Below are 24,002 nucleotides of genomic sequence, written 5' to 3'. Positions count from 1 at the left end.
TTTCTATGGAGTTCATTGCCCAGGGTGACTTCCAACAACAACCCCCACTCCCCTGCACTTTTCTCGGGACTGGAAAGCTCAGGCAGCCCAGGACGAATAGTGCAGTCACCACAGATGGGCAGGGTGGCCACAAGGTGGACAGCAGCAGGGATGGGCATTGTGAGCCATTGGGTGGGTCTGCGGGGTGGGGCATTGTGAGCCAGTAGCCTGACTTGGTTGCTTCCTGGTAACCAGGTGACATAGGAGGCTTTGTGGGTACAAAGCATCAGCCAGGGCCAGCAGCCTTCAGTCGGTAGCTGGGAGGGTAAGGAGGAGGAGCTCCGACTATATTCTGTGACAGCATTTTTTGTGTCCCTTAGCATTTTTTGATTGACATCCTTCAATCCAGGAAAATTCCCCAACTCCCCGTGAGAGGTGGTGGCTGAGGCTCCAGGCTCGCCTGGGGTCACACCACTTGGGCAAGACAGTGCATTGGACTAAGGAGAGAGGAGACAGCAGTGCAGGTGCCCCATAGGGAATAAACTGAGTTCTCCCATGGGCCCCTGCTGTGGCCTCAGCTGTGACTGCTGCAGGCTGAACGTGGGACCCTGCAATGAATCTGACACTGTTGAGGCTGTGGCAGCCGCGGCACCAGCATCCACCGCTGCAGAGCCTGCCAGATTGAATTTGGGAGCCACGGAAGTCCATCCCGTGCAGGACCAGAGCAACCCCAAGCTCCCCAAAGGTAAAGAAGCCATGGGTGCCATTTGCTCTCTGGCATCTCTCTGGCCCCCACCGCCCCCACCCGTTTGCCGTCCCTCCCCCTCAGAGACATCCTCAGCTTCCAGCTCCCTCCTGCCCACAGCCGGCTTTCCCAGGGCTCGGCATGGGGGACAAAGGCTGGTTCTGCCTCTGTCTTTGTTGTTGAGCCTTCTTAGTGAGGCCTTTTTGGCCTAGTCCCTCCCTTTTCTCAGTAAAATTTCAAATACTCCAGTTTTGGAGTCCCCATCCCATTCTCTGTCCTTACCTATGCAGCTGGTCTGGGCCCTAAGTGAACGAGCCAGTTAAGGGCCCAGTTGTTTCTTTTCTCCCATTCCTCAAGGTAAGCTAATAACTGGGATAATTCAGACTCCAATATGTGGAGAATTCTTAAATTCAAAACAGAGTTTGCCATGGAAGAGATTATATGGTATTACTTTTTTTTTTTTTTTTTTTTTGAGATGGATCTCGCTCTGTCGCCCAGGTTAGAGTGCAGTGGCCGGATCTCAGCTCACGGCAAACTCTGCCTCCCAGGTTTACGCCATTCTCCTGCCTCAGCCTCCCAAGTAGCTGGGACTACAGGCGCCCGCCACCTCACCCAGCTAGTTTTTTTGTATTTTTTAGTAGAGATGGGGTTTCACTGTTTTAGCCCGCATGGTCTCGATCTCCTGACCTCGTGATCCACCCGTCTCGGCCATCCAACGTGCTCGGATTATAGGCTTGAGCCACCACGCCCGGCCTATATGCTATTCCTAATAGTGAGTCACATTGACAGAAGCTTCTTTATTTCTTCCAATTGTAATTTGAACAAAGAAGAAAAACAAATTGGGGGACATGCTTAAAATGACCACGAAAGGTATGACATGTTACTGCCCGAGCCGTGAAGAAGTTGTTTTTGTTTTGGTTTTACCCAAAGGAGTTTAGCCATGGAGCTCTGATGACTTGAAAATTCCCACTTTGACATGAATGTCTCTTCAGCCCTGTTACAGTTTAGTCCCTACTTTATAGACAAGGGACGGAAAGTGTCATGTGTCCTAGGCTTTCCTTCAAGTCACAGTCATCACTGTTTACTGACAGTGAGACCAGGGCTCTGGGAGTGGCTATGGTCAAGTTAAAGACAAAAACTAACACTTGTAAGACAGGAGAGAAGCATTTCCTTACAAAAGCAGTTCAAAATTTGTGTGTAACTACATTTGTGAGCAAATGAAAGCTGCCAGACTCCGAAAAACAGAGACGCTAACGGAACTGACTTCAGTAACCAGGGTTTTCTGTTGCGTTCATTGCCCAGGGTGACTTCCAATAACAACCCCCCCACTCTGCACTTTTCTCAGGACTGGAAAGCTCAGGCAGCCCAGGACGAATAGTGCAGTCACCATAGATGGGCAGGGTGGCCACAAGGTGGGCAGCAGCAGGGATGGGCATTGTGAGCCATTGGGTGGGTCTGCGGGGTGGGGCATTGTGAGCCAGTAGCCTGACTTGGTTGCTTCCTGGTAACCAGGTGACATAGGAGGCTTTGTGGGTACTAGGCATCAGCCTGGGCCAGCAGCCTTCAGTCGGTAGCTGGCAGTGGAATGAGAAGCTCTGACTACACTCTAATGACTGTTTTTGTGCCTCTTGAAGCTTGTTGCCTCCCTTTCTTTTTGAAATAAGACAGAAGATCCCCACCTTCACAGACAGAGAGAGAGCCCATCTTATTTGTTTTAAAAAAAGGAATAAAAATGTGAGGGGGAGTCTTGTGAGGATGATGGGAGGGGCTTCCAGAGAGGAATATCTTCCATGGAATTCCTGAAATGGGAACAAACTTGTTTTGGGCAAAGAACAGAAAGACACAAGGGTGGTTGCAGCAGAGTGAAATGAATGTGATGGGTTAAGGCCGTGTGCACACAGTGAGCACTGACAAAGAGTATGGACTTTAGCTGAGATGGGAAACCACTGGAGGATTCTAGCCTGGGGATCACAGTTAATTCTCCAAGAAAAAGACCACTGGCTCTGTGAGAATACACTGTAATGCAGGCAAGGGTGGAAGCAGGGAGACCAGCTAGGAGGCTGGTTGGGTAGTTCAGGTGAGAGTCAACAGTGAAGAGACAAACAATGACCTGAAATAGGCTGACTTGAGAATCTTCAGATTCAAGTGAATGTAAAAGATAATAAAGTGGTAAATAGACAAGTCACAGAAAAAGAAATGCAGATGATCCTTAAACACGTCTTCACACATAAGAGAAAGGCAAATGACAACTATACTGCAGTGTCTCTCCTATTGAGGAAAATTCCAAGAACACGGCAATACATTCTTTGGTTTGGCTGTAAGGGAAGTTGCATTCATATAGTGCTGGTGAAAATGCAAAATGGCTCGACTCCACGAAGGGGAATTTGGCACAATCTCACAACCTTGCAGATACAGTTAAACTGGAAACACTACTTGGAGGCGTTTTATCCTGAAGGTATACTCCATAAATATGAAACAACCTATGCAGAAAGTCCTTGTCGCATTGTTTTCCGTAGCTCAATATGGGAGATAACTGAAATGTCTAGTAAGGGCCTAGTAAAATTAACTGGTTCTTCCGCCTAAAGGAGAACTACGGAGCTGTAAACAAGGGTAAGATGTCTTTATACTGCTACCGACTGATTCCCAAGATAGGTTATACAGAAAAGGAAAAAGGGAGAACACGCAGTAATATACACAGAAGAAAGCAGGGGGAATAATGTGTGATTATTAAAACAAACAAAAAAACAACGCTGGGGAATTCTTGATGATGGGACTGTTCTCTCCTTAACTTCAGTGGGTAGCCGAAGTGCGTATTTTCTCAAAATATTATTTTGTTGTGGTTTTCTAAAGGATGTTAACTGTTTACTTTTGACCTTTGAGTTAATTTGAGAAAGTTTTGCTTTGTAATTGATTGTACATTATGTAGTATATAGACGGCTCTTACATATTATTTGATCCTCTCAATGTTTTAAGTTAGGTGTTATATGGGAATTTAACTTGTGTCACATGAGAAGTCTGGTTCTAAGTATAAATTGAGTTTTTTGAAGTTTGAAAAAATAAGAGTCAGATCAAGGATGTAAATTCTAGACATAGGGCATATAAAACTAGAATTTATTAAAAGGTACATATGGGCTGCTTTGGATACTACCTTTTTAAAAAAATCTTTCCTTTAGTTTATTAAAGTAGTTAAGCCTCAGGATTAAAACAGTAACATTAGATAATGAGAAATAAAATGGAGATACTTGTAATTCAGTAATGCTTTTTATTTTTAAGAGACAGGGTCTTGCTTTGTCACCCAGGCTAGAGTGCAGTAGCACAATCATAGCTCACCGCAGCCTCAAACTCCTTGGCTCAAACGATCCTCCCACATCAGTCTTCCACAGAGCTAGGTATACAAGAGCTCACCACCACACCTGGCTAATTTTTAAAATATGTCTTGTAGAGAAGAAGCCTCACGATGTTGCCCAGGCTGGTCTCAAACTTCTGACCTCAAGCAATCCTCCTGCCTTAGCCTCCAAAAATGTCAGGATTACATCCATGAGCCAGCACACCTAGCCCAGAAATGTTCCTAAAAGTCTGAAAAATGAAGTTACATGCTGTTAAATCTATCAGTAGATAACAACATACTATGATATGTCAAATGTCACAGCTCAGTCATGGTCACTACAACATTGATTAAAACGTAGAACAGTTCAGGCAAGTCTGAGAACTGAGAGGGAAGTACAGGATTGCTTTGGAAGCCAGAATTGGGATTGTCAGAGCTGGGAAAGCAGGAGCAAGGCATGAGTGTGCACAGGAATGGGGCACGCAGCAGCTCCATGGTATGCTGTGTGTCCTCTTACATGGCAGGCCACCTCCAGGTCAGCAGATGAGAATCACCTGATGGGTGGAAAGAGTGGATTTAGGTAAAATCTCAGACTGTGCATCGCAACTGAGAGAATTTATGTGTTTGTCTGATGGGTCATAACGCTAATCAAAGTGACAACACAGGGATAATAGAGCAGGTGAGTAAATGCAGTAAGCCACCTGCCACCTCTCCAGGGCATCAATCATCCCATAGAAATATTGGGGCAGCAGGATTTGACAAAGCTTGTGAGAAGAGCTCTCAGTTCAGGGTCCAAGGCATGATCTAGAGGACTCAGGTGTTGAGGGACCTCTGTCCCCAGGGAAATAACTACATTTTTGCCCCAGATCTTCATGCCTCACTGTGGTAACTCTGGGCAAGTCACTCAAAACGTCTTAAGGTTTAATTCATTGACTTGGAAAATACGGGTTGTATCCCCTGCTCTGCCCATCCCTCGGGGATTATTTGGGGATCAAGGAAATGGCAGATCTCTTTCACGAGCCGGAAAGCATCATGCCCATGGAAACAGTGAAGTCACTTTCCACCCACCCCTGCCTGGGAGCCATACACGCTCCCTCTCTGTATCCTACCACTACCAAGTATCTGGACTATTCTTCCAGACATTGAATGATTGAACACTTCTGGGCATTTACAAAGCATGAGTCTTCTTAAGCCTTTATCTGTATCTCATCGTTTTTAGCCCAATAGATCTTAGTAGGTCTATAGCATAGATCTACTAACATTCCCACATCTCAGAATAGGGAACTGAGGCACAGAGGGGTTCATTTCACTCTCCCACGTATGTGCAGATTCTAAGGAGGATTTAAACCCAGGCCATTCTTGGTGACTTGCATCTGCTGCTTTTCTATATTGTCTCATCTAAATAAAGGTATCTGCCTGCACAAACAGTCCGTATTAAGTGCAATGAACCTTGCAAAATCCTCCTGGAACCCAAATCTAATTCAGGTAAAGTTGAAAAGCAGACGGTAAAAACTGGGATCAAAAGTTTCATCTGGGAATCAGTTTTTACTAATTTCTCTGCTGTCCTCTGCCAGCAACAATGTCAAGCACTGTCTTTATTATAATACATTTCCTAGAATCTAAGAAGTCTGCTCTACCTTGCAGATTTGGCCGCCCGTCCCAAGCGCTGGAGAACAAAAATAGGGAGACGGAACAAAATTTGGCCTGTAGGAAATAAAGGTAGTGTGGAAATTAAATCATTAAATTCACTTAAGCAAATCTTTTGACACCAAGGAGAATGGTCCAGTAGCAGCTCAGTCCATGCTTCAACCGCCCCCCTCCATACACTCCAGCCCCGGACCACATTCCCCAAGATTCCTTGTGGGATTCCTCAGCAACACCAATGCACTGACTGTCACTCTATGTTCTTCTAGGCTCTGATGAAGATCGGCAGGTGCCTGCACGTGGTGGGGTGGAGAATATGAAATCAGAACTTGTAAGACATATTTCTTTCTCTGGTAGAGAATTTTTTTTTTAATTTCTTTTTGTTTTTTCTGGGGCTTCTAGACTATCAAGTGAATATCATTTTTGACTGCCATCGTGGATCAGGCTTTAGTTGGTCATGGACTCTAGCGACTGGTCACTAGAGGTTATGACCAAATGAGGCCTGATTGACGATGGCAGTCAAAGGACGGCATCACTTACAAATTGTTTGGTAGTGAGTGTATTTCTCAGTAGCTACCTTTTCTCCCGGAAAAATAGTTTTGTATTTGCCAGCCAACATGGACACTTGCTAAATATTCCCCAAATAAAACTCACTGCATTTTCCACAAGCATCCTCTATGCTTTCTTTCGGGGCCAGTTACCTGATACTGTTTTGTTTTTTTCTCTTATTGCAGAGAAAGTCGAACGCCCAGGCTAACCTCTGTACGTATTCTTTTTTTTTTTTTTTTAACAGCTTTATTTAAACGTAGTTGACATGCAAAACAATGTACCCATTTAAAGTAGGTGATTCAGCGTTTTTAGATCTACTAACATTCCCACATCTCAGAATAGGGAACTGAGGCACAGAGGGGTTCATTTCACTCTCCCACGTATGTGCGGATTCTAAGTAGCATTTGATCCCAGGCCATTCTTGGTGACTTGCATCTGCTGCTTTTCTATATTGTCTCATCTAAATAAAGGTATCTCCCTGCACAAACAGTCCGTTTTAAGTGCAATGAACCTTGCAAAATCCTCCTAGAACCCAAATCTAATTCAGGTAGAGTTGAAAAGTCGACAGTAAAAACTGGGATCAAAAGTTTCATCTGGGAATAAGTTTTTACTAATTTCTCTGCTGTCCTCTGCCAGCAACAATGTCAAGCGCTGTCTTTATTATAATACATTTCCTAGAATCTAGAAGAAGTCTGCTCTACCTTGCAGGTTTGGCCGCCCGTCCCAAGCGCTGGACACCAAAACTATGGAGACGGAACAAAATTTGGCCTGTAGGAAATAAAGGTAGTGTGGAAATTAAATCATTAAGTTCACTTAAGCAAATTATTCCAGTTTATTCATTCAGTGCCCCACATTAGAGAAACTCAGAAAATGCTGTGTCATGTTCTTCATTTATTACATTTGTGCCATTATGCATTAAATCAATAGTGGGTGATACAACTACACAAGTAAAGTAACACTGACGATTTAGAGTTCAGTTCTTTTTTTTAGTATTCTATTTTTTTGTAAAAAGGTCACCTTTTTCGCCCAGGAGTGCACTGGTGCGATCACAGCTCACTGCGATCTTGACCTCCCCAGGTTCAGGTGATCCTTCCACTCAGCCTCCCAAGTAGCTGGCCATAAGTCACATGCCACTATATCAAGTTTATTATTATTATTATTATTATTATTATTATTGTAGAGAAGGGATTTCACCATTCTGCCCAGGCTGGATTCACTTTTGACAGTAAAGGACATCTCAAACGTTTAGACATTTGCTTTCAGTTTGGTCAATTATGAATACAGCTATTAGAAACCTTCCTGTGTCTTGTTTGGAAACATAATTTTTAAAATGTAACTGAGGAAATACTTCGGATTATGATTACTTGCTTGTATGGTAAGACTATATTTTTCTTTGTAAGAATTTTGGTAGAATTTACCAGTGAAATCATCTGAATATAGTGTTTTAGTTTTTTGAAAAGATATTAATCATTGATTGAATATCTAAAATTTTAAAATAAATATAGGCCTCTTCAGATGATCTATTTCTCCTGAGAAGACTTTTGGTCTTCTAAAATAGATTTTATAAATTTGCTCATTTCATCTACTGTATCCAATTGTGAGCACAGATGTGTTCAGAATATTCCTTTATTATTTACTAGTTTTTGATTTGACTCCTCTTAAACTAATATTATTAGTATACTGTGACTTCTTTCTTTCCTTTGTGGGTAGCCGTGGTAGAAGTTTATCAATGTTACTGATCTTTTCAAAGATCCGGCTTTTGGTTTTGTTGATTTTCTCTGGATTTCCTGTTTTCTATTCCATTGTATTCTGCAATCATTATTTATTTATCATCTGTTCTATGTTACACTGCTGTTTTTCTCTCATTGCCCAAGGTGAAGCTTCAATTATGAATTAAGATTTTTCTCATTATTGACACAGCATCCTGAATGTAACTCATTGAATGTAATCTCATTAAAATGCACACTTAATAATTAAAATGGTAAAGATGTGTGCTTTACTACAATTTGAACAATACAACAGATAGATGATAAACGTAGTGGCAGGGTATATGTAGATCCACAGAAGTTAAATGATCTTGTAACGTTTCATAAAACTGGGGATTTGCCTGGACCTTCAAATGGGGAGGAGGTGTGATGAGATGCTGTCGCTGAACCGTACAGTGCCTTTCTGTATTAAACTGTTCTGAAGGTGACTATTTCACATTGATGAGGTTGCCCTAGCTAGAAAGCCAAGGCTCTTTCCATCTTTCTGCCCCTCTCCTCTGCCTGCCTTCGACACCAAGGAGAATGGTCCAGCAGCATCTCAGCCCATGCTTGTCAACCGCCCACTTGCATACACTCCATACACCCCAAAGTTCCTTGTGGGATTCCTCAGCAACACCAATGCACTGACCGTCACTCTGTGTTCTCCTAGATTCTGATGAACATCTTGAGGAATCTGCACAGAGCGGTGTGGAGGAGAACATGAGATCAGAACTTGTAAGACGTATTTCTTTCTCTGGAAGAGAAATTTATTTTGTTTTTTCTGGGGTCACTAGAGGTTATGACCAAATGAGGCCTGATTGACGATGGCAGTCAAAGGACGGCATCACTTACAAACTGTTTGGTAGTGAGTGTATTTCTCAGTAGCTACCTTTTCTCCCGGAAAAATAGTTTTGTATTTGCCAGCCAACATGGACACTTGCTAAATATTCCCAAAAAAAAAATCCACTGCATTTTCCACAAGCATCCTCTATGCTTTCTTTCGGGGCCAGTTACCTGATACTGTTTTGTTTTTTTCTCTTATTGCAGAGAAAGTCGAACGCCCAGGCTAACCTCTGTACGTATTCTTTTTTTTTTTTTTTTTAACGGCTTTATTTAAACGTAGTTGACATGCAAAACAATGTACCCATTTAAAGTAGGTGATTCAGCGTTTTTAGATCTACTAACATTCCCACATCTCAGAATAGGGAACTGAGGCACAGAGGGGTTCATTTCACTCTCCCAGGTATGTGCAGATTCTAAGTAGCATTTGATCCCAGGCCATTCTTGGTGACTTGGATCTGCTGCTTTTCTATATTGTCTCATCTAAATAAAGGTATCTCCCTGCACAAACAGTCCGTTTTAAGTGCAATGAACCTTGCAAAATCCTCCCAGAACCCAAATCTAATGTAGAGTTGAAAAGCCGACGGTAAAAACTGGGATCAAAAGTTTCATCTGGGAATAAGTTTTTACTAATTTCTCTGCTGTCCTCTGCCAGCAACAATGTCAAGCGCTGTCTTTATTATAATACATTTCCTAGAATCTATAGGAAGTCTGCTCTACCTTGCAGGTTTGGCCGCCCGTCCCAAGCGCTGGACACCAAAACTATGGAGATGGAACAAAATTTGGCGTTTCGGAAATAAAGGTAGTGTGGAAATTAAATCATTAAGTTCACTTAAGCAAATAATTCCAGTTTATTCATTCAGTGCCCCACATTAGAGAAACTCAGTAAATGCTGTGTTATGTTCTTCATTTACTTCCTTTGTGCCAATTTATGCATTAAATCAATGATGGGTGACACAATTACACAAGTAAAGTAACATTGACAACTTAGAGTTCAGTTCTTTCTTTCAGTATTTTATTTTTTTGTGAAAAGGTCTCCTTTGTCGCCCAGGAGTGCACTGGTGCGATCACAGCTCACTGCGATCTTGACCTCCCCAGGTTCAGGTGATCCTTCCACTCAGCCTCCCAAGTAGCTGGCCATAAGTCACATGCCACTATATCAAGTTTATTATTATTATTATTATTATTATTATTGTTATTGTAGAGAAGGGATTTCACCATTCTGCCCAGGCTGGGTTCACTTTTGACAGTAAAGGACATCTCAAATGTTTAGACATTTGCTTTCAGTTTGGTCAATTATGAATACAGCTATTAGAAACCTTCCTGTGTCTTGTTTGGAAACATAATTTTTAAAATGTAACTGAGGAAATACTTCGGATTATGATTACTTGCTTGTATGGTAAGACTATATTTTTCTTTGTAAGAATTTTGGTAGAATTTACCAGTGAAATCATCTGAATATAGTGTTTTAGTTTTTTGAAAAGATATTAATCATTGATTGAATATCTAAAATTCTAAAATAAATATAGGCCTATTCAGATGATCTCTTTCTCCTGAGAAGACTTTTGGTCTTCTAAAATAGATTTTATAAATTTGCTCATTTCATCTACTGTATCCAATTGTGAGCACAGATGTGTTCAGAATATTCCTTTATTATTTACTAGTTTTTGATTTGACTCCTCTTAAACTAATATTATTAGTATACTGTGACTTCTTTCTTTCCTTTGTGGGTAGCCGTGGTAGAGGTTTATCAATGTTACTGATCTTTTCAAAGAACCGGCTTTTGGTTTTGTTGATTTTCTCTGGATTTCCTGTTTTCTATTCCATTGTATTCGGCAATCATTATTTATTTATCATCTGTTCTATGTTACACTGCTGTTTTTCTCTCATTGCCTAAGGTGAAGCTTAGATTATAATTTATGAATTGATTTTTCTGATTATTGACACAGTATCCTGAATGTAACTCATTGAATGTAATCTCATTAAAATGCACACTTAATAATTAAAATTATAAAGATATATGCTTTAGTACAACTTGAAAAATACAACAGAGTAGATGAGAAACATAGTGGCAGGGTATGTAGATCCACAGAAGTTAAATGATCTTGTAACATTTCATAAAACTGGGGATTTGCCTGGACCTTCAAATGGGGAGGAGGTGTGACGAGATGCTGTCGCTGAACCGTACAGTGCCTTTCTGTATTAAACTGTTCTGAAGGTGACTATTTCACATTGATGAGGTTGCCCTAGCTAGAAAGCCAAGGCTCTTTCAATTCTTTCTGCCCCTCTCCTCTGCCTGCCTTTGACACCAAGGAGAATGGTCCAGCAGCATCTCAGCCCATGCTTGTCAACCGCCCACTTGCATACACTCCATACACCCCAGGGTTCCTTGTGGGATTCCTCAGCAACACCAATGCACTGACCATCACTCTGTGTTCTCCTAGGTTCTGTTGAACATCTGCAGGCGTTCCCACATGGCGGTGTGGAGGAGAATACAGGATCAGAACTTGTAAGACGTATTTCTTTCTCTGGAAGAGAAATTGTTTTTGTTTTTTTCTGGGGCTTCTAGACTATCAAGTGAATATCATATTTGACTGCCATCATGAATCAGGCCTCAGTTGGTCGTGGACTTTAGCGACCAGTCACTGGAGGTTATGACCAACTGAGGCCTGATTGATGATGGCAGTCAAAGGATGGCACCACTTACAAACTGTCTGGTAGTGAGTATGTTTCTCAGTAGCAACCTTTTCCTCTTGAAAAATAATTTTGTATTTGTCAGCCAACATGGACACTTGCTATATGTAACCAAAAAAACCCCCCGGCATTTTCCACAAGCATTCTCTATGCTTTATTTGGGGGCCAGTGACTTGATCACTGCTTGACGTCCGGTTTTTTATTTCAGCAAGTGAATAAAAGGCCTTTGCCAACAGAACCCAGCATCATCTGATCCTCATGGTGTTTCTTTTTCTTTTCTCTTTTTGCAGGATTTATCTACAGCTGAGTATGACAACCGTACGTATTTAAAAAAAAAAAAACAAAAAAAACAACTTTGTTTAGATGTAGTTGACATGCAAAACAATTCACCCATTTAAAGTAGGTGATTCAGCGTTTTTACTATATTTACACGGTTGTGCAACCATTGTTACAATCTCATCTTAGAACCTCTTTATTACCCCTCAAAGAAATCCCACTAGTAGTCACTCCTCTGCTTTCCCAACCCTTAAGGTGACTATTTCACATTGATGAGGTTGTCCTAGCTAGAAAGCCTAGGATCTTTCATTTCTTACTGCCCCTCTCCTTTGCCTTCCTTCGACACCAAGGAGAATGGTCCAGCAGCAGCTCAGTCCATGCTTGTCAACCACCCCCCTCCATACACTGCAGCCCTGGTCCACAGCCCCCAAGGCTCCTTGTGGGATTCCTCAGCAACACCAATGCACTGACTGTCACTCTGTGTTCTCCTAGGTCCTGTTGAAGAGCTGCAGGAGCCTGCCCATGGCAGCGTGGAGGATATGAAATCAGAACTTGTAAGACGTATTTCTTTCTCTGGAAGAGAAATGTTTTTTTGTTTTGGTTTTTGTTTTTTCTGTGGCTTCTAGACTATCAAATGAATATCATTTTTGACTGCCATCATGAATCAGGCCTCAGTTGGTCATGGAGTCTAGCGACCAGTCACTGGAGTTTATGACCAACTGAGGCCTAACTGACCATGGCAGTCGAAGGATGGCACCACTTACAAACTGTCTGGTAGTGAGTATGTTTCTCAGTAGCAACCTTTTCTCCTTGAAAGACAATTTTGTATTTGCCAGCCAACATGGACACTTGCTATATATTCCCAAAAAACCCCCACGGCATTTTCCACAAGCATTCTCTATGCTTTATTTGGCAGCCAGTGACTTGATCACTGCTTGACGTCCGGTTTTTTATTTCAGCAAGTGAATAAAAGGCCTTTGCCAACAGAACCCAGCATCATCTGATCCTCATGGTGTTTCTTTTTCTTTTCTCTTTTTGCAGGAATTATCTACAGCTGAGTATGACGACCGTACGTATTTAAAAACAAAAAACCAGCTTTGTTTAGATGTAGTTGACATGCAAAATAATTCACCCATTTAAAGTAGGTGATTCAGCGTTTTTACTATATTTACACAGTTGTGCAACTATTGTTATAATCTCATCTTAGAACCTCTTTATTACCCCTCAAAGAAACCCCACTAGTAGTCACTCCTCTGTCTTTCCCAACTCTTAAGATGACTATTTCACATTGATGAGGTTGCCCTAGCTAGAAAGCCTAGGATCTTTCATTTCTTACTGCCCCTCTCCTTTGCCTTCCTTCAACACCAAGGAGAATGGTCCAGCAGCAGCTCAGTCCATGCTTGTCAACCACCCCCCTCCATACACTCCAGCCCTGGTCCACATCCCCCAAGGCTCCTTGTGGGATTCCTCAGCAACACCAATGCACTGACCGTCACTCTGTGTTCTCCTAGTTTCTGATGAAGATCTGCAGGAGCCTGCATATGGCGGCGTGGAGGATATGAAATCAGAACTTGTAAGACGTATTTCTTTCTCTGGAGGAGAAATGTTTTTTTTGTTTTGTTTTTTGTTTTTTCTGGGGCTTCTAGACTATCAAGTGAATATTATTTTTGACTGCCATCATGGATCAGGCTTCAGTTGGTCATGGACTCTAGTGACTGGTCACTAGAGGTTATGACCAACTGAGGCCTGATTGACGATGGCAGTCAAAGGACCGCATCACTTACAAACTGTTTGGTAGTGAGTGTCTTTCTCAGTAGCAACTTTTCTCCCTGAAAAATAGTTTTGTATTTGCCAGCCAACATGGACACTTGCTAAATATTTCAAAAAAAAAAAAACCCATTGCGTTTTCCACAAGCATCCTCTATGCTTTCTTTCGGGGCCAGTGACCTGATTACTGTTTTGTTTTGTTTTTGTTTTTGTTTTTTCTCTTATTGCAGAGCACTTCGAAAACCCAGTCTCAACTCTGTACGTATTTTTTTTTTAACAGCTTTATTTAAACGTAGTTGACGTGCAAAACAATTTACTCATTTAAATTAGGTGATTCAGCGTTTCTACTATATTTACACGGTTGTGCAACCATTGTTACAATCTCATCTGAGAACCTCTTTATTCCCCCTCAAAGAAACCCCACTAGTAGTCACTCCTCTGTCTTTCCCAACTCCCACACCCCTGGATCTAGGCAGCCTCGAATCTACTTCCTGTTTCTATAGTACAGTGGCTTTCTGTATTAACCGGTTCTTAAGGTGACTATTTCACACTGATGAGGTTGCCCTAGGTAGAAAGCCAAGGCTCTTTCATTTCTTTCTGCCCCTCTCCTTTGCCTTCCTTCAACACCAAGGAGAATGGTCCAGCAGCAGCAGCTCAGTCCATGTTAGTCAACGGCCCACCTCCATACACTCCCGCCCCAGTCCACAGCCCCCAAGGCTCCTTGTGAGATTCCTCAGCAGCACCAATGCACTGACTGTCACTCTATCTTCTCCTAGATTTGGTCGAAGATCTCAGTGAGGGTCCATCTGGTGGTCTTGAAGATCTCATGACATCGGAGATGGTAAGATGCATTTCTTTGTCTGAAGAAATGTTTCTCCTGGTTCCTCTTGCCTTATTAATGAAATGAAGATACAAAAATCTGACCAAGTACATTATAGAAGACAAATGCAATTTTTTTGTTGGCTGGACTATCAAGGGAATACCATATTTGATGGCTGTCGTCCATCAGGTCTTAGTTGATCATGGACTCTAGTGACTGGTCACTGGAGTTTATGACCAACTGAGTCCTGTTGGATGATGGTGGTCAAAAATGACAGCATCACTTACAAACTATCTTGTAGTGAGCATATTTCTCAGTAGCAACTTTTGCTTCTTGAAAAATATTTTGTATTTGCCAGCCAACATGGACTTGCTAAATATTCCATGAAAACCCATTGCCTTTTCCACAAGCATCGTCTATGCTTCCTTCACGGGGCCAGTGACTTGATCACTGTTTGACATGTTGTTTTGTAATGTCACCAAGTGAATAAAAGATCTGTGCTGGCTGGGCGTGGTGGCTCACGCCTGCAATCCCAGCACTTTGGGAGGCTGAGGCAGGCGGATCACGAGATCAGGAGATTGAGACCATCCTGGCTAACACGGTGAAACCCCGTCTCTACTAAAAATACAAAAAATTAGCTAGGTGTGGTGGCGGGCACCTGTAGTCCCAGCTACTCGGGAGGCTGAGGCAGGAGAATGGCATGAACCCGGGACGTGGAGCTTGCAGTGAGCCAAGAGCGCGCCACTGCACTCCAGCCTGGGCGACAGAGCGAGACTCCGTCAAAAAAAATAAAAGATCTGTGCCAACAGGACTCCATGTGATCTGATCCTCATAGTGTTTTCCTTTCTCCTATTGCAGGCAAAGGAGAGACGCCAAGCTTACCTCTGTAAGTGTGTGTGTGTGTGTGTGTGTGTGTGTGTGTGTGTGTGTGTGTGTGTGTGTATTTTGTTTGTTTTTTATTTGAGACGAAGCCTTGTTCTTTTCCCCTAGGCTGGGCTGAGATGGCAGAATCTCGGCTCAAGGAATCCCCCAGCTCCCAGGTTCGAGGACTTCTCCGGCTTCCGCGTCCCAAGTAGCTGGGATCAGGGACGCCTGCCACCACCCCCAGCTACCATCATTATATGAATGCATATTTCCATCTGGGTGAAAAAAAACATCGCAAACCCCTTTCTCTTCCTACTGAGCACCTGTGAACAGTGACCTGCAGTTTGTGGCTGTAGCCAGTCCTCAGGGAGCCTGGTGTTCTTACATTTCATTCTGAGGCTCACATTCTCAGTCACCCTGCAGGAGAACACCCGCCCCATCCTGGGTCATTACAGGGTGTGCCCATCCATCTGCTGCATCTGAGGAGCTGGGTCCAGCTTCTACGGTGAATCCATATATTTCTGTGTTTCCTGGATAAGGAAGAGGAAAGGAGCTGAGCTGGGGGAGGAAGAAGAGGTAATATTAACTGACTCCTTATTTTGTACCAGGCACTGTACTAGTTACATATCCTTTTATCTCATGTAATTCTTACCAAACAGTAAGGGGGTTGGGAGTGATAGGGACAATACTGTTACCTCCATTTTAGGGTGAGAAAATGAAGGCTCAGAAAGGTTAAATAACTTGCCCAAGGTCACTCAGTTGCTAAGAGCCAGGTTATGAAACAGAAGCTTTGTATTAGATGGGTTCAAATTTATTTTCAATTTCCCTGCTCCATTCTGAATATGCATTGGCATTTACCCTTGGGCTATGTAGGACAAGTGCTTTGTCACCAAAACACCTATTGTGAACTCTTTCTGCCCTAGTATGATTCATGCATTTTATCTTCTTCAAACTAAAAACCTTTAAGAGTCAGGAACCTGCCATGCAGACTCTCAACTTAAACCTCAGCCACTTTTACCCTAAAATTCAGACTTGTGTAGACATCTCTAGAAGACTTGGTGGACTAATCTTTAAGAGTTCGTTTGCATGAGGGAGGAAGGGGAGCCCAAATTTGGACAAAGTCCGTTTCTTAGAGTTCCTCCAGCCCAGTCTGAGTGGTAGAAATCAGGAACTGAAAATAAATCTGAAAGTTGTTTGAAATCATGGTAAGACATGGGGAACATAATATACTGGGGGCTTGTGTTATAAATGAGGCTATTTTTCTATTTTTAGTATTTTGTATTTTTAGTAGAGACGGAGTTTCACCATGTTGGCCAGGCTGGTCTCGAGCTCCTGATCTCAAGTGATCCCCCCCACCTCAGCCTCCAAAAGTGCTGGGATTACAGGCGTGAGCTACCGCGCCCAGCCCACTGTAAGTGTGTATATATATGGGCTTAGAGGCGTGAGCTACCGCGCCCAGCCCACTGTAAGTGTGTATATATATAATAGAAATAGAATACATATGGCTGGGCACGGTGGCTCACGCCTGTAATCCCAGCACTTTGGGAGGCCGAGGCGGGTGGATCACGAGGTCAGGAGATTGAGACCATCCTAGCTAACACAGTGAAACTCCGTTTCTACTAAAAATACAAAAAATTAGCCGGGCGTGGTGGCGGGCGCCTGTGGTCCCAGCTACTCCGGAAGCTTAGGCAGGAGAAAGGTGTGAACCCAGGAGGCAGAGCTTGCAGTGAGCCAAGATCACGCCACTGCACTCCAGCCTGGGAGACAGAAGGAGACTCTGTCTCAAAAAATATATTTATATATAATATAGTATATAACATTATATATGCTATATAATATATTGTATATATACTATATAATATAAATGTATAATATATATTACATATAATACAAATATATAATATATATTATATTATATATAATATAAACACATTTCTGGCCCAGAAATGTGTTTCAACTAGACGTAGCCCCCCAGTTCTTGGCCAGGGCAGTCACAGCGCTCCCGAGTAGCAGGGGAGGTGGGGAGAGACATGAGATCCAGCACAGGGTGAGCTCAGCAAAGGGGTGGGGACTGACCCTAGAGTTCAGGTCATCCTCGCAACTCTTCTGTGGAATCCGCAACACCTCAGTTTCCACTTACTTTGGAGGTAGTTTAACATCGTCAGTATCACGCTCGGAGTCTTCCCGCAGATGGAAGAGGAACCCTGGCCATGGGTGTTTACTGCCAGGGCAGTGACTGTCTCTTCCTCGTTTGTCCTTATCCCAGAGCTCAGTCCTGGGGGAGACATGTTAGGCCCCATGGATGTTTTAATGAACACACCCCCTAGGATGAGCTCTAGGTCGCCCCCAGGCTGGGATCTAGTGCAGGTGTGGAAGGGTTTTCTTCTCAGCCTGTTGAGCCCCACACTCATCCTGGAGCCTGCCCAGCTTCTGAGTCAGGGTCGCTGGAGATGAGGGTGAGCTCCTGAGGACGGCGAGATGCCCCTACCCCTCTGCTCCTGCTGCTCTGATCTTGTCTCAACAGGGCGTGCAGAGCCATGCTCGTCCACTGGGTGCAAGAGCGCCCCCTGCTGGAATCCATCTGGACCTGGATATTGTCCTCATGATCATATCCCCAGCCCCACAGAGTGACTGACCCTTGTGCAGATGCCCAGGAAGTAACCTTAAATGTAGGCTAGAATCAGAGCAGCAAATGATTCTGCAAAAAAACAAACAAACAAACAAACGAAAAACTCCAGGATAAGGGAGTCATATCTTCCTCATTTCTGGATCTCTGGAGCTGTCCCGTCTAGTGTGGTTCTCAGTCATATATGTGCCTCTTCATGGTTAAATAAATTTAAATATATACAATTAAAAATTCAGAACCTCATCACAACAGCCACCATGCAATGGCCCAGCAGCCACATGTTTATACAGCTCGACTTTTCCTTCTTTCTACCCTTTGATGAGAACATGATCTTCAGGCTGGCGCTGGTTTACCGGAAATTCTAGGGGTGGTACATGTGCTAAAAGACTTTTAGTTTTGAGGGAAAGGAAAGTGAAAGATCAAATCAAGTATATAATTTTTAAGAAATGGACCTTTTGTTTTAAATGTGGGGACATCAGCAGTGAACTTTATAGTCCTTGGTGCCTTCTTACCGAGAAATTTCCTTTAGCATCTATTTTTGTTAGTTTTTAAGACCAAAGAAATCCAAACACCATTTTATATTTGACAATGCTTCCTGTATGTTTATACCAGATAAGCTAGATTTCACCTTTATATTAGTGTTATTAATGTTCCACTTAGTTTTAATAAAACTTTGTAAACATATTTATTCAATTTTTAATGTCTGACCATAAGATAAGATTTTTATAGACTTTTTTAACCTTTTATAATTTTTGTCAAAGAGCAGGCTAGTGCTTTCAGAAAAACCCGTTGTATTTTTCTTTTAATGTCCAGTTCACAGAAAAACTGGATGATACCCCTTTAACTGTAGCCAATATGTTTACACACAGAATTTTCCTTACAATTAATGTTTCAAAACTTGCTTAAACCTTCAAAACAATTTTTAACCTTTTAATGTAAGTAAAAATAAACATTCTTATGCCTCCTTATAATCCTTTTACCAAAGGCATATGTTACTTTCCTTATACACTTTGCACATAAACTGTTTCTTCAATAGTTTTACATTCAGGAGGATTAATTTAAATTATACATCATTTCTTTCATAAATTTTTCTGACACTTTTTTTATGACTTTCACAGACAATTCTTTGACATGCCTCATATAACATATGGAAAACAGAATTTTCCATATAACATTCCTTTTTATATAAACTCTGCCCCCCCCTTTTTTGTTGTTGCTGTTGTTGTTGTTGTTTTCAAAGATGATAACCATTCTTTTGCAAAGCAGACTTCCTTCATATCTGTGGACTAGACTGTCTAAGGCCACAGATTAGAAGTTACTATAATACATGTTACATTGTTAACTTTTAGCAAACTTTACTTTTGTTGAAAGCTTTTAAGTGTGGGATTTCAATTATCCTTTGTATTAACAAGACTTTGTTTAGTCCAAATTAACTTAGAATTAGTGTAGATGGCTTTATTCTGTAAGTACTTTAAGGCTTGGCTAAGTGCAAACAGCTCACAGATTTGAGCAGACCAATTATTGGGCAATTTTTCTAACTCTGCTTCTACAAGAGTTTCACTGAATTACAGAATACCCATTGTGGGTTTTTTTTCCTCAGTCACCTGGGAGAAACTATCAATCATCCTGTCCTGAAGGGAGTTCTTCCTAGGTCTGGTCGGACCTTTGTATGGAGATTAAGATTTAAATCCCCCGTTAGGAAATCTGCTGGGTTAAGAGCATTTTCAGGGGTTTATGCTAAATCATCTTTTTCTAACAGAATAGCCCTATACTTGAAGATTTTTGAGTTAGTAAGCTACCTTTTTTCTTTTTTTTTCTTTTCTTTTTTTTTCTTTTTAACTTAGGATACTTCTTAACTGGTGAGGTGTGCTCACAATTAGGTTTCCTCTAAATTTATTTTTCTACTTTCTTCTGTTAGCAAAGCAGTTGCCGCTACAGACTGAATGCATTTGAACCATCTGTGGGATACTGGGTTCAAGGAATTCACACCAAATCAGAATCAAAACCAAAACCAAAGTGCCGATAAAGGCACGCCATGGGTGATCAGGCCACACGTCAACCGAAACGGAGTGGGCAAGTTCCCAAGACTGGTCCTGTCAAGCAATTCAAACCAAGTCAAAATCAAAACCCAAATCAGGCCGGGCGTGGTGGCTCAAGCCTGTAATCCCAGCACTTTGGGAGGCCGAGACGGGCGGATCACGAGGTCAGGAGATCGAGACCATCCTGGCTAACACAGTGAAACCCCGTCTCTACTAAACAAATACCAAAAAAACTAGCCGGGCGTGGTGGCGGGCGCCTGTAGTCCCAGCTACTCGGGAGGCTGAGGCAGGAGAATGGCGTAAACCCGGGAGGTGGAGCTGGCAGTGAGCTAAGATCTGGCCACTGCATTCCAGCCTGGGTGACAAAGTGAGATCCGTCTCAAAAAAAAAGAAAAAAAAGACTTATAAAGACTTATAACCATTTCTTTTTAAAAATCAGTTAAGGGCCGGGCACGGTGGCTCAAGCCTGTAATCCCAGCACTTTGGGAGGCCGAGACGGGCGGATCACGAGGTCAGGAGATCGAGACCATCCTGGCGAACCCAGTGAAACCCCGTCTCTACTAAAAAAACACAAAAAACTAGCCGGGCGAGGTGGCGGGCGCCTGTAGTCCCAGCTACTCGGGAGGCTGAGGCAGGAGAATGGTGTGAACCCGGGAGGCGGAGCTTGCAGTGAGCTGAGATCTGGCCACTGCACTCCAGCCTGGGCAACAGAGCGAGACTCCGTCTCAAAAAAAAAACAAAAACAAAAAACAAAAAACCCAAAAGTGCCGATAAAGGCATGCTATGGGTGATCGGGCCACGCTTCCACTCAAATGGAGTGGGCAAGTTCCCAAGACCGGTCCTACTGTATTCCAGATATCTGGACTCCAAGAGCCGGTTCCTTCCCGGTGTTCAACCAGTGTGTTGATTCTCCGCGGGGGCCTGCAGTGCCCTGCTCTGACGAGGCATTCCACCAGGGCAAATGCCTGCCCAGGAGCATGCTCAGGATCCACATAGCTCAAGCTGGCCGGAGTCCCCTGCAGGGATGCTCCACAGGACAGGCCTAAGCCGCCTAAGGGGCTGCCTTACTGCCCGGTCAGGGAACCAAGAAATGTAGCAGGATGAGCCACAGACAAAAGTCTTCAGGCACCAGGTTAAAGAAGGAAGAGGCTTTATTCAGCCAGGAGGTCGACAGTCTTGCGTCTCAAGAACAGAACCGAGCTCTCCAAAGACTTCATTCAGCCAGGAGCATCGATAGACTTGCATCTCAAGAACAGAACCGAGCTCTCCAAAGACTTCATTCGGCCAGGAGCGTCGATAGACTTGCGTCTCAAGAACAGAACCGAGCTCCCTGAAGAAAGAGTTCCTGGCCCTTTTAAGGGCTTACAACTCTAAGGCGTCCACGTGACAGGGTCGTGATAGGCTGAGCAAGCTTGGGGTACATGACCAGGTGGGTACGTGATCTACAGATAGCACAAGTGATTAGGGTGGGGGTTAATCTTTAGCCCACAGGCCTGGCCAATGGCCCCGATCAGTCTGTTATTTTTCAGTTTTTACTTCCTCCTTTTCTTTGGAGAGAGGAGACAGTAAGAGGAATGGCCTCTGTCCTCATTCTGGGCCATCTTTCTCCTGCTTCATGCCTGAAGTTACCCATTAACCCCAAGTGGACCGGTTCCTTGAAGTGGGAAGCGGCATTTAGAGATCACACTCGGGCTGCTACTCGCACAGCCCTTTTGAGTCAGACACCCCAAACACACCCAAAATGGACACGAGACCCTGAGAGGGCGATAGGAGCTTGCTTCCAACTTCTCCCTGGAGGTTGAGGCTGGACTTTCTTACACCTGGCGAGACCCATCCCAAACTAAGACACCACCAGGGAGGATGGAAGGGAGACCCCTGGAGCTGTGTTGTGGTCAGATTGGACCTTCCCATGGCTGCTGAGACTCTGGAACAAGCTGTCCCTTCTCTGGGGCACTGGGGACACCTGAGGATGCCTCCCTGCTCTTACTTTGTGGTCACAGCAAGAGATCAGGGTTACAACTACCCTGTAGTGTAGAGAATTCCTGTCCCTTTCCATGCCACTTCCCGCCTTAGGGAAGCAAACGCCCTCCCAGGAGCCCATTCCCATTCCTGGGCCACAGTTAAAGGGAAAACCTGATCCAGACACGAACTTCCTTGGGCCTCTGCATTTCCAGATGTCCTGTCATTGCGTGTGTGGGGCTGACTGTCTCATCTCAGCTTGAGAAGGGCAGGCAGGGGTGTGGACACTCTGCTGAGCAAATGCCCGCCGAAGTCAGTGGTTCCGATTTCCTGAATCACAGTGGCAGGTGGGGGCTGGGGAGGGGGGCACAGGGAGTTCTAGGGAGTAGTTTTTGTATGAGCCTATGTCACAGTGTTTGATATTTAGCAGAGACCCATCTGACCATCCTAAAGAAAGGTGCAACAGAAACTCACTTCACAGGGCCTTCATGATAACTGAATGAGACAACATACTTAAGTATCTGGTCCTTGATATCTGAGAGATACTGAGTAATGAAAATGATCCTTTCTCCCTCTCTGATACTTAACGTGGCCCCTTACCTTGGGCTGCTGGTTCTGGAGGGTCGCAGGGAAGCAGGATGGTTCACGCTGCTTTCACCACAAGCTCTGGCACCCAGTAAGAACCAGCACGGCATGCATGGAGCACACACCATACACCAGGCTTGGTGCTAAGAACCTTACATACTTGATCTCATTGAACTGCCCTTAGAAGTCAGGGGATGATCCCCATTTCACAGAATACTGAGGTTCATAAATGTCAAATAACCTGCCTGGAGGAGCCAGGTCCGAGAACAAGGTCCGTGCTCATAGCCACGTGGTACCCATGGTCCCAGAGTTACAGGCCTTCTGAAGACGTGAAATTTGGTTAGAGATCAATTTTCTGTCTCTGGAATCATCATATCCCCTCTCAATTCTTATGTGTTTACAGGCAAGGACGTGTCAACGTAGAGACCTAGGAGGACAAAGTGAAATTCCTGAGCCCCAACAGGCAGGAGTCCTGCCAAAGCCAAAATGTATCACCTTGGAAGATGATGCCCCAGGAAGAATGGGGAGGAGGGAGGAGGAAAAACCGCTGATGAGGCCAACTCACTCTTTGGGGCCCGTCGTATCAGCAAAGCCAGCTCTTTTGAGATGGAGGAACAAAGATGTTTCTCCTCTGTGAAGAGGTGACAGTGGTGTTCTGGGTGAAGGACAGCAGCTTTGTCCTGGAAGGAATCTGACTTGGAAGGAGGCCCAGTTGTCCAGCAGGCGCCTGCTCCCTTTCTGCTCTGGCTTCCAAAGGGCTCTCTGCAGAGCTCCTTCCCAGAGCTGCTGGCAGGAGGTCCTTGCTGGGGGGCAATCCATGGGGACATCTGGAGCAGTGGGAGCCTATCTTGGGACCTGGACGGCAGCTGCTTCACCTCAGCACCCAGACTATGAGGCACAAGGCTGGGCACCACGAGGCCGTGAGTGAAAGCAGCCTGGATTTGGATTTCAGAAGAACTGGGCTTGAGTCCTAGTTCTGCCACAAACCATGTGACTCGTAGGCAGTCACTTTATGTTTTTATTTCCTTGGCAGTAAAACTGTCCTTACCTACAATATGGGAATTGTAAGGAACTACTGAGAAAACAAATCTCAAAATGTTCTGTGCAGACTCTCAAATACTGTGCAAATATTAAACTGTTGTAAAATCCAGTCTCTGCCTTTGAGATTTTACAATCTGGTGAGCAGGTAAACACAAGCACACATAACAAGACAACAGTCTCCATTTAGTGCTGGGTGATGGGAACAGAAAGGAAATGCTTTGAGTTTGGGATAGTGGGCTGGGGTGATGAGGGAAGGCAGGAACGCGGGGAAGGCAGACCGTGATTTTTTTTTTTTTTTTTTGAGAGGGAGTCTTGCGCTGTTGCCCAGGTTGGGGTGCGGTGGCGTGATCTCGCCTCACTGCAACCTCTGCCTCCCGGGTTCCAGCAATTCTCTGTCTCAGCCTCCTGAGCAGCTGAAATTACATGTGCCTGCCACCACGCCCGGCTTATTTTTGTATTTTTAGTAGAGATGGGGTTTCACCATCTTGGCCAGGTGGTCTTGAA

General features: G+C 43.8%; 1 protein-coding gene across 2 annotated transcripts; it reads left to right on the top strand.

Annotated features, from left to right (window-relative positions):
* Positions 1-261: 261 nt before the first annotated feature.
* C15H22orf42 (chromosome 15 C22orf42 homolog) lies at positions 262-24,002 on the top strand. 2 transcript variants are annotated; one of them, XR_011614080.1, is made up of 19 exons: positions 262-724; positions 5,694-5,768; positions 5,963-6,024; positions 6,428-6,455; positions 6,951-7,025; positions 8,658-8,722; positions 9,035-9,062; positions 9,555-9,629; positions 11,272-11,336; positions 11,812-11,839; positions 12,290-12,351; positions 12,839-12,866; positions 13,309-13,370; positions 13,795-13,822; positions 14,341-14,405; positions 15,243-15,270; positions 15,375-15,824; positions 19,793-21,342; positions 22,861-24,002. XR_011614080.1 is itself a non-coding variant. In XM_071080470.1 (17 exons), the coding sequence occupies exons 1-17, from the start codon at positions 535-537 to the stop codon at positions 15,458-15,460; spliced, it is 1,050 nt and encodes a 349-aa protein (XP_070936571.1). In that variant the 5' UTR covers positions 262-534; the 3' UTR covers positions 15,461-16,034. The 2 variants fall into 2 exon arrangements, 1 of the variants encoding a protein (XP_070936571.1); XM_071080470.1 differs by lacking the exons at positions 19,793-21,342; positions 22,861-24,002 and having other exon boundaries at positions 15,375-16,034.

This window comes from Macaca nemestrina, chromosome 15 (genome assembly GCF_043159975.1).
Source record: "Macaca nemestrina isolate mMacNem1 chromosome 15, mMacNem.hap1, whole genome shotgun sequence".
Lineage (NCBI taxonomy): Eukaryota > Metazoa > Chordata > Mammalia > Primates > Cercopithecidae > Macaca > Macaca nemestrina.
This window is presented reverse-complemented; position numbering and strand designations above follow the sequence as displayed.

Bases quoted from the DNA above. Each gene is read 5' to 3' on its own strand.
- C15H22orf42 (XM_071080470.1), top strand. From the start codon at position 535: ATGGGCCCCTGCTGTGGCCTCAGCTGTGACTGCTGCAGGCTGAACGTG. The intron at 12,867-13,308 runs GTACGTATTTAA...GTGTTCTCCTAG, and splicing joins TACAGCTGAGTATGACGACC to TTTCTGATGAAGATCTGCAG. The intron at 15,271-15,374 runs GTAAGTGTGTGT...CTTTTCCCCTAG, and splicing joins GAGACGCCAAGCTTACCTCT to GCTGGGCTGAGATGGCAGAA.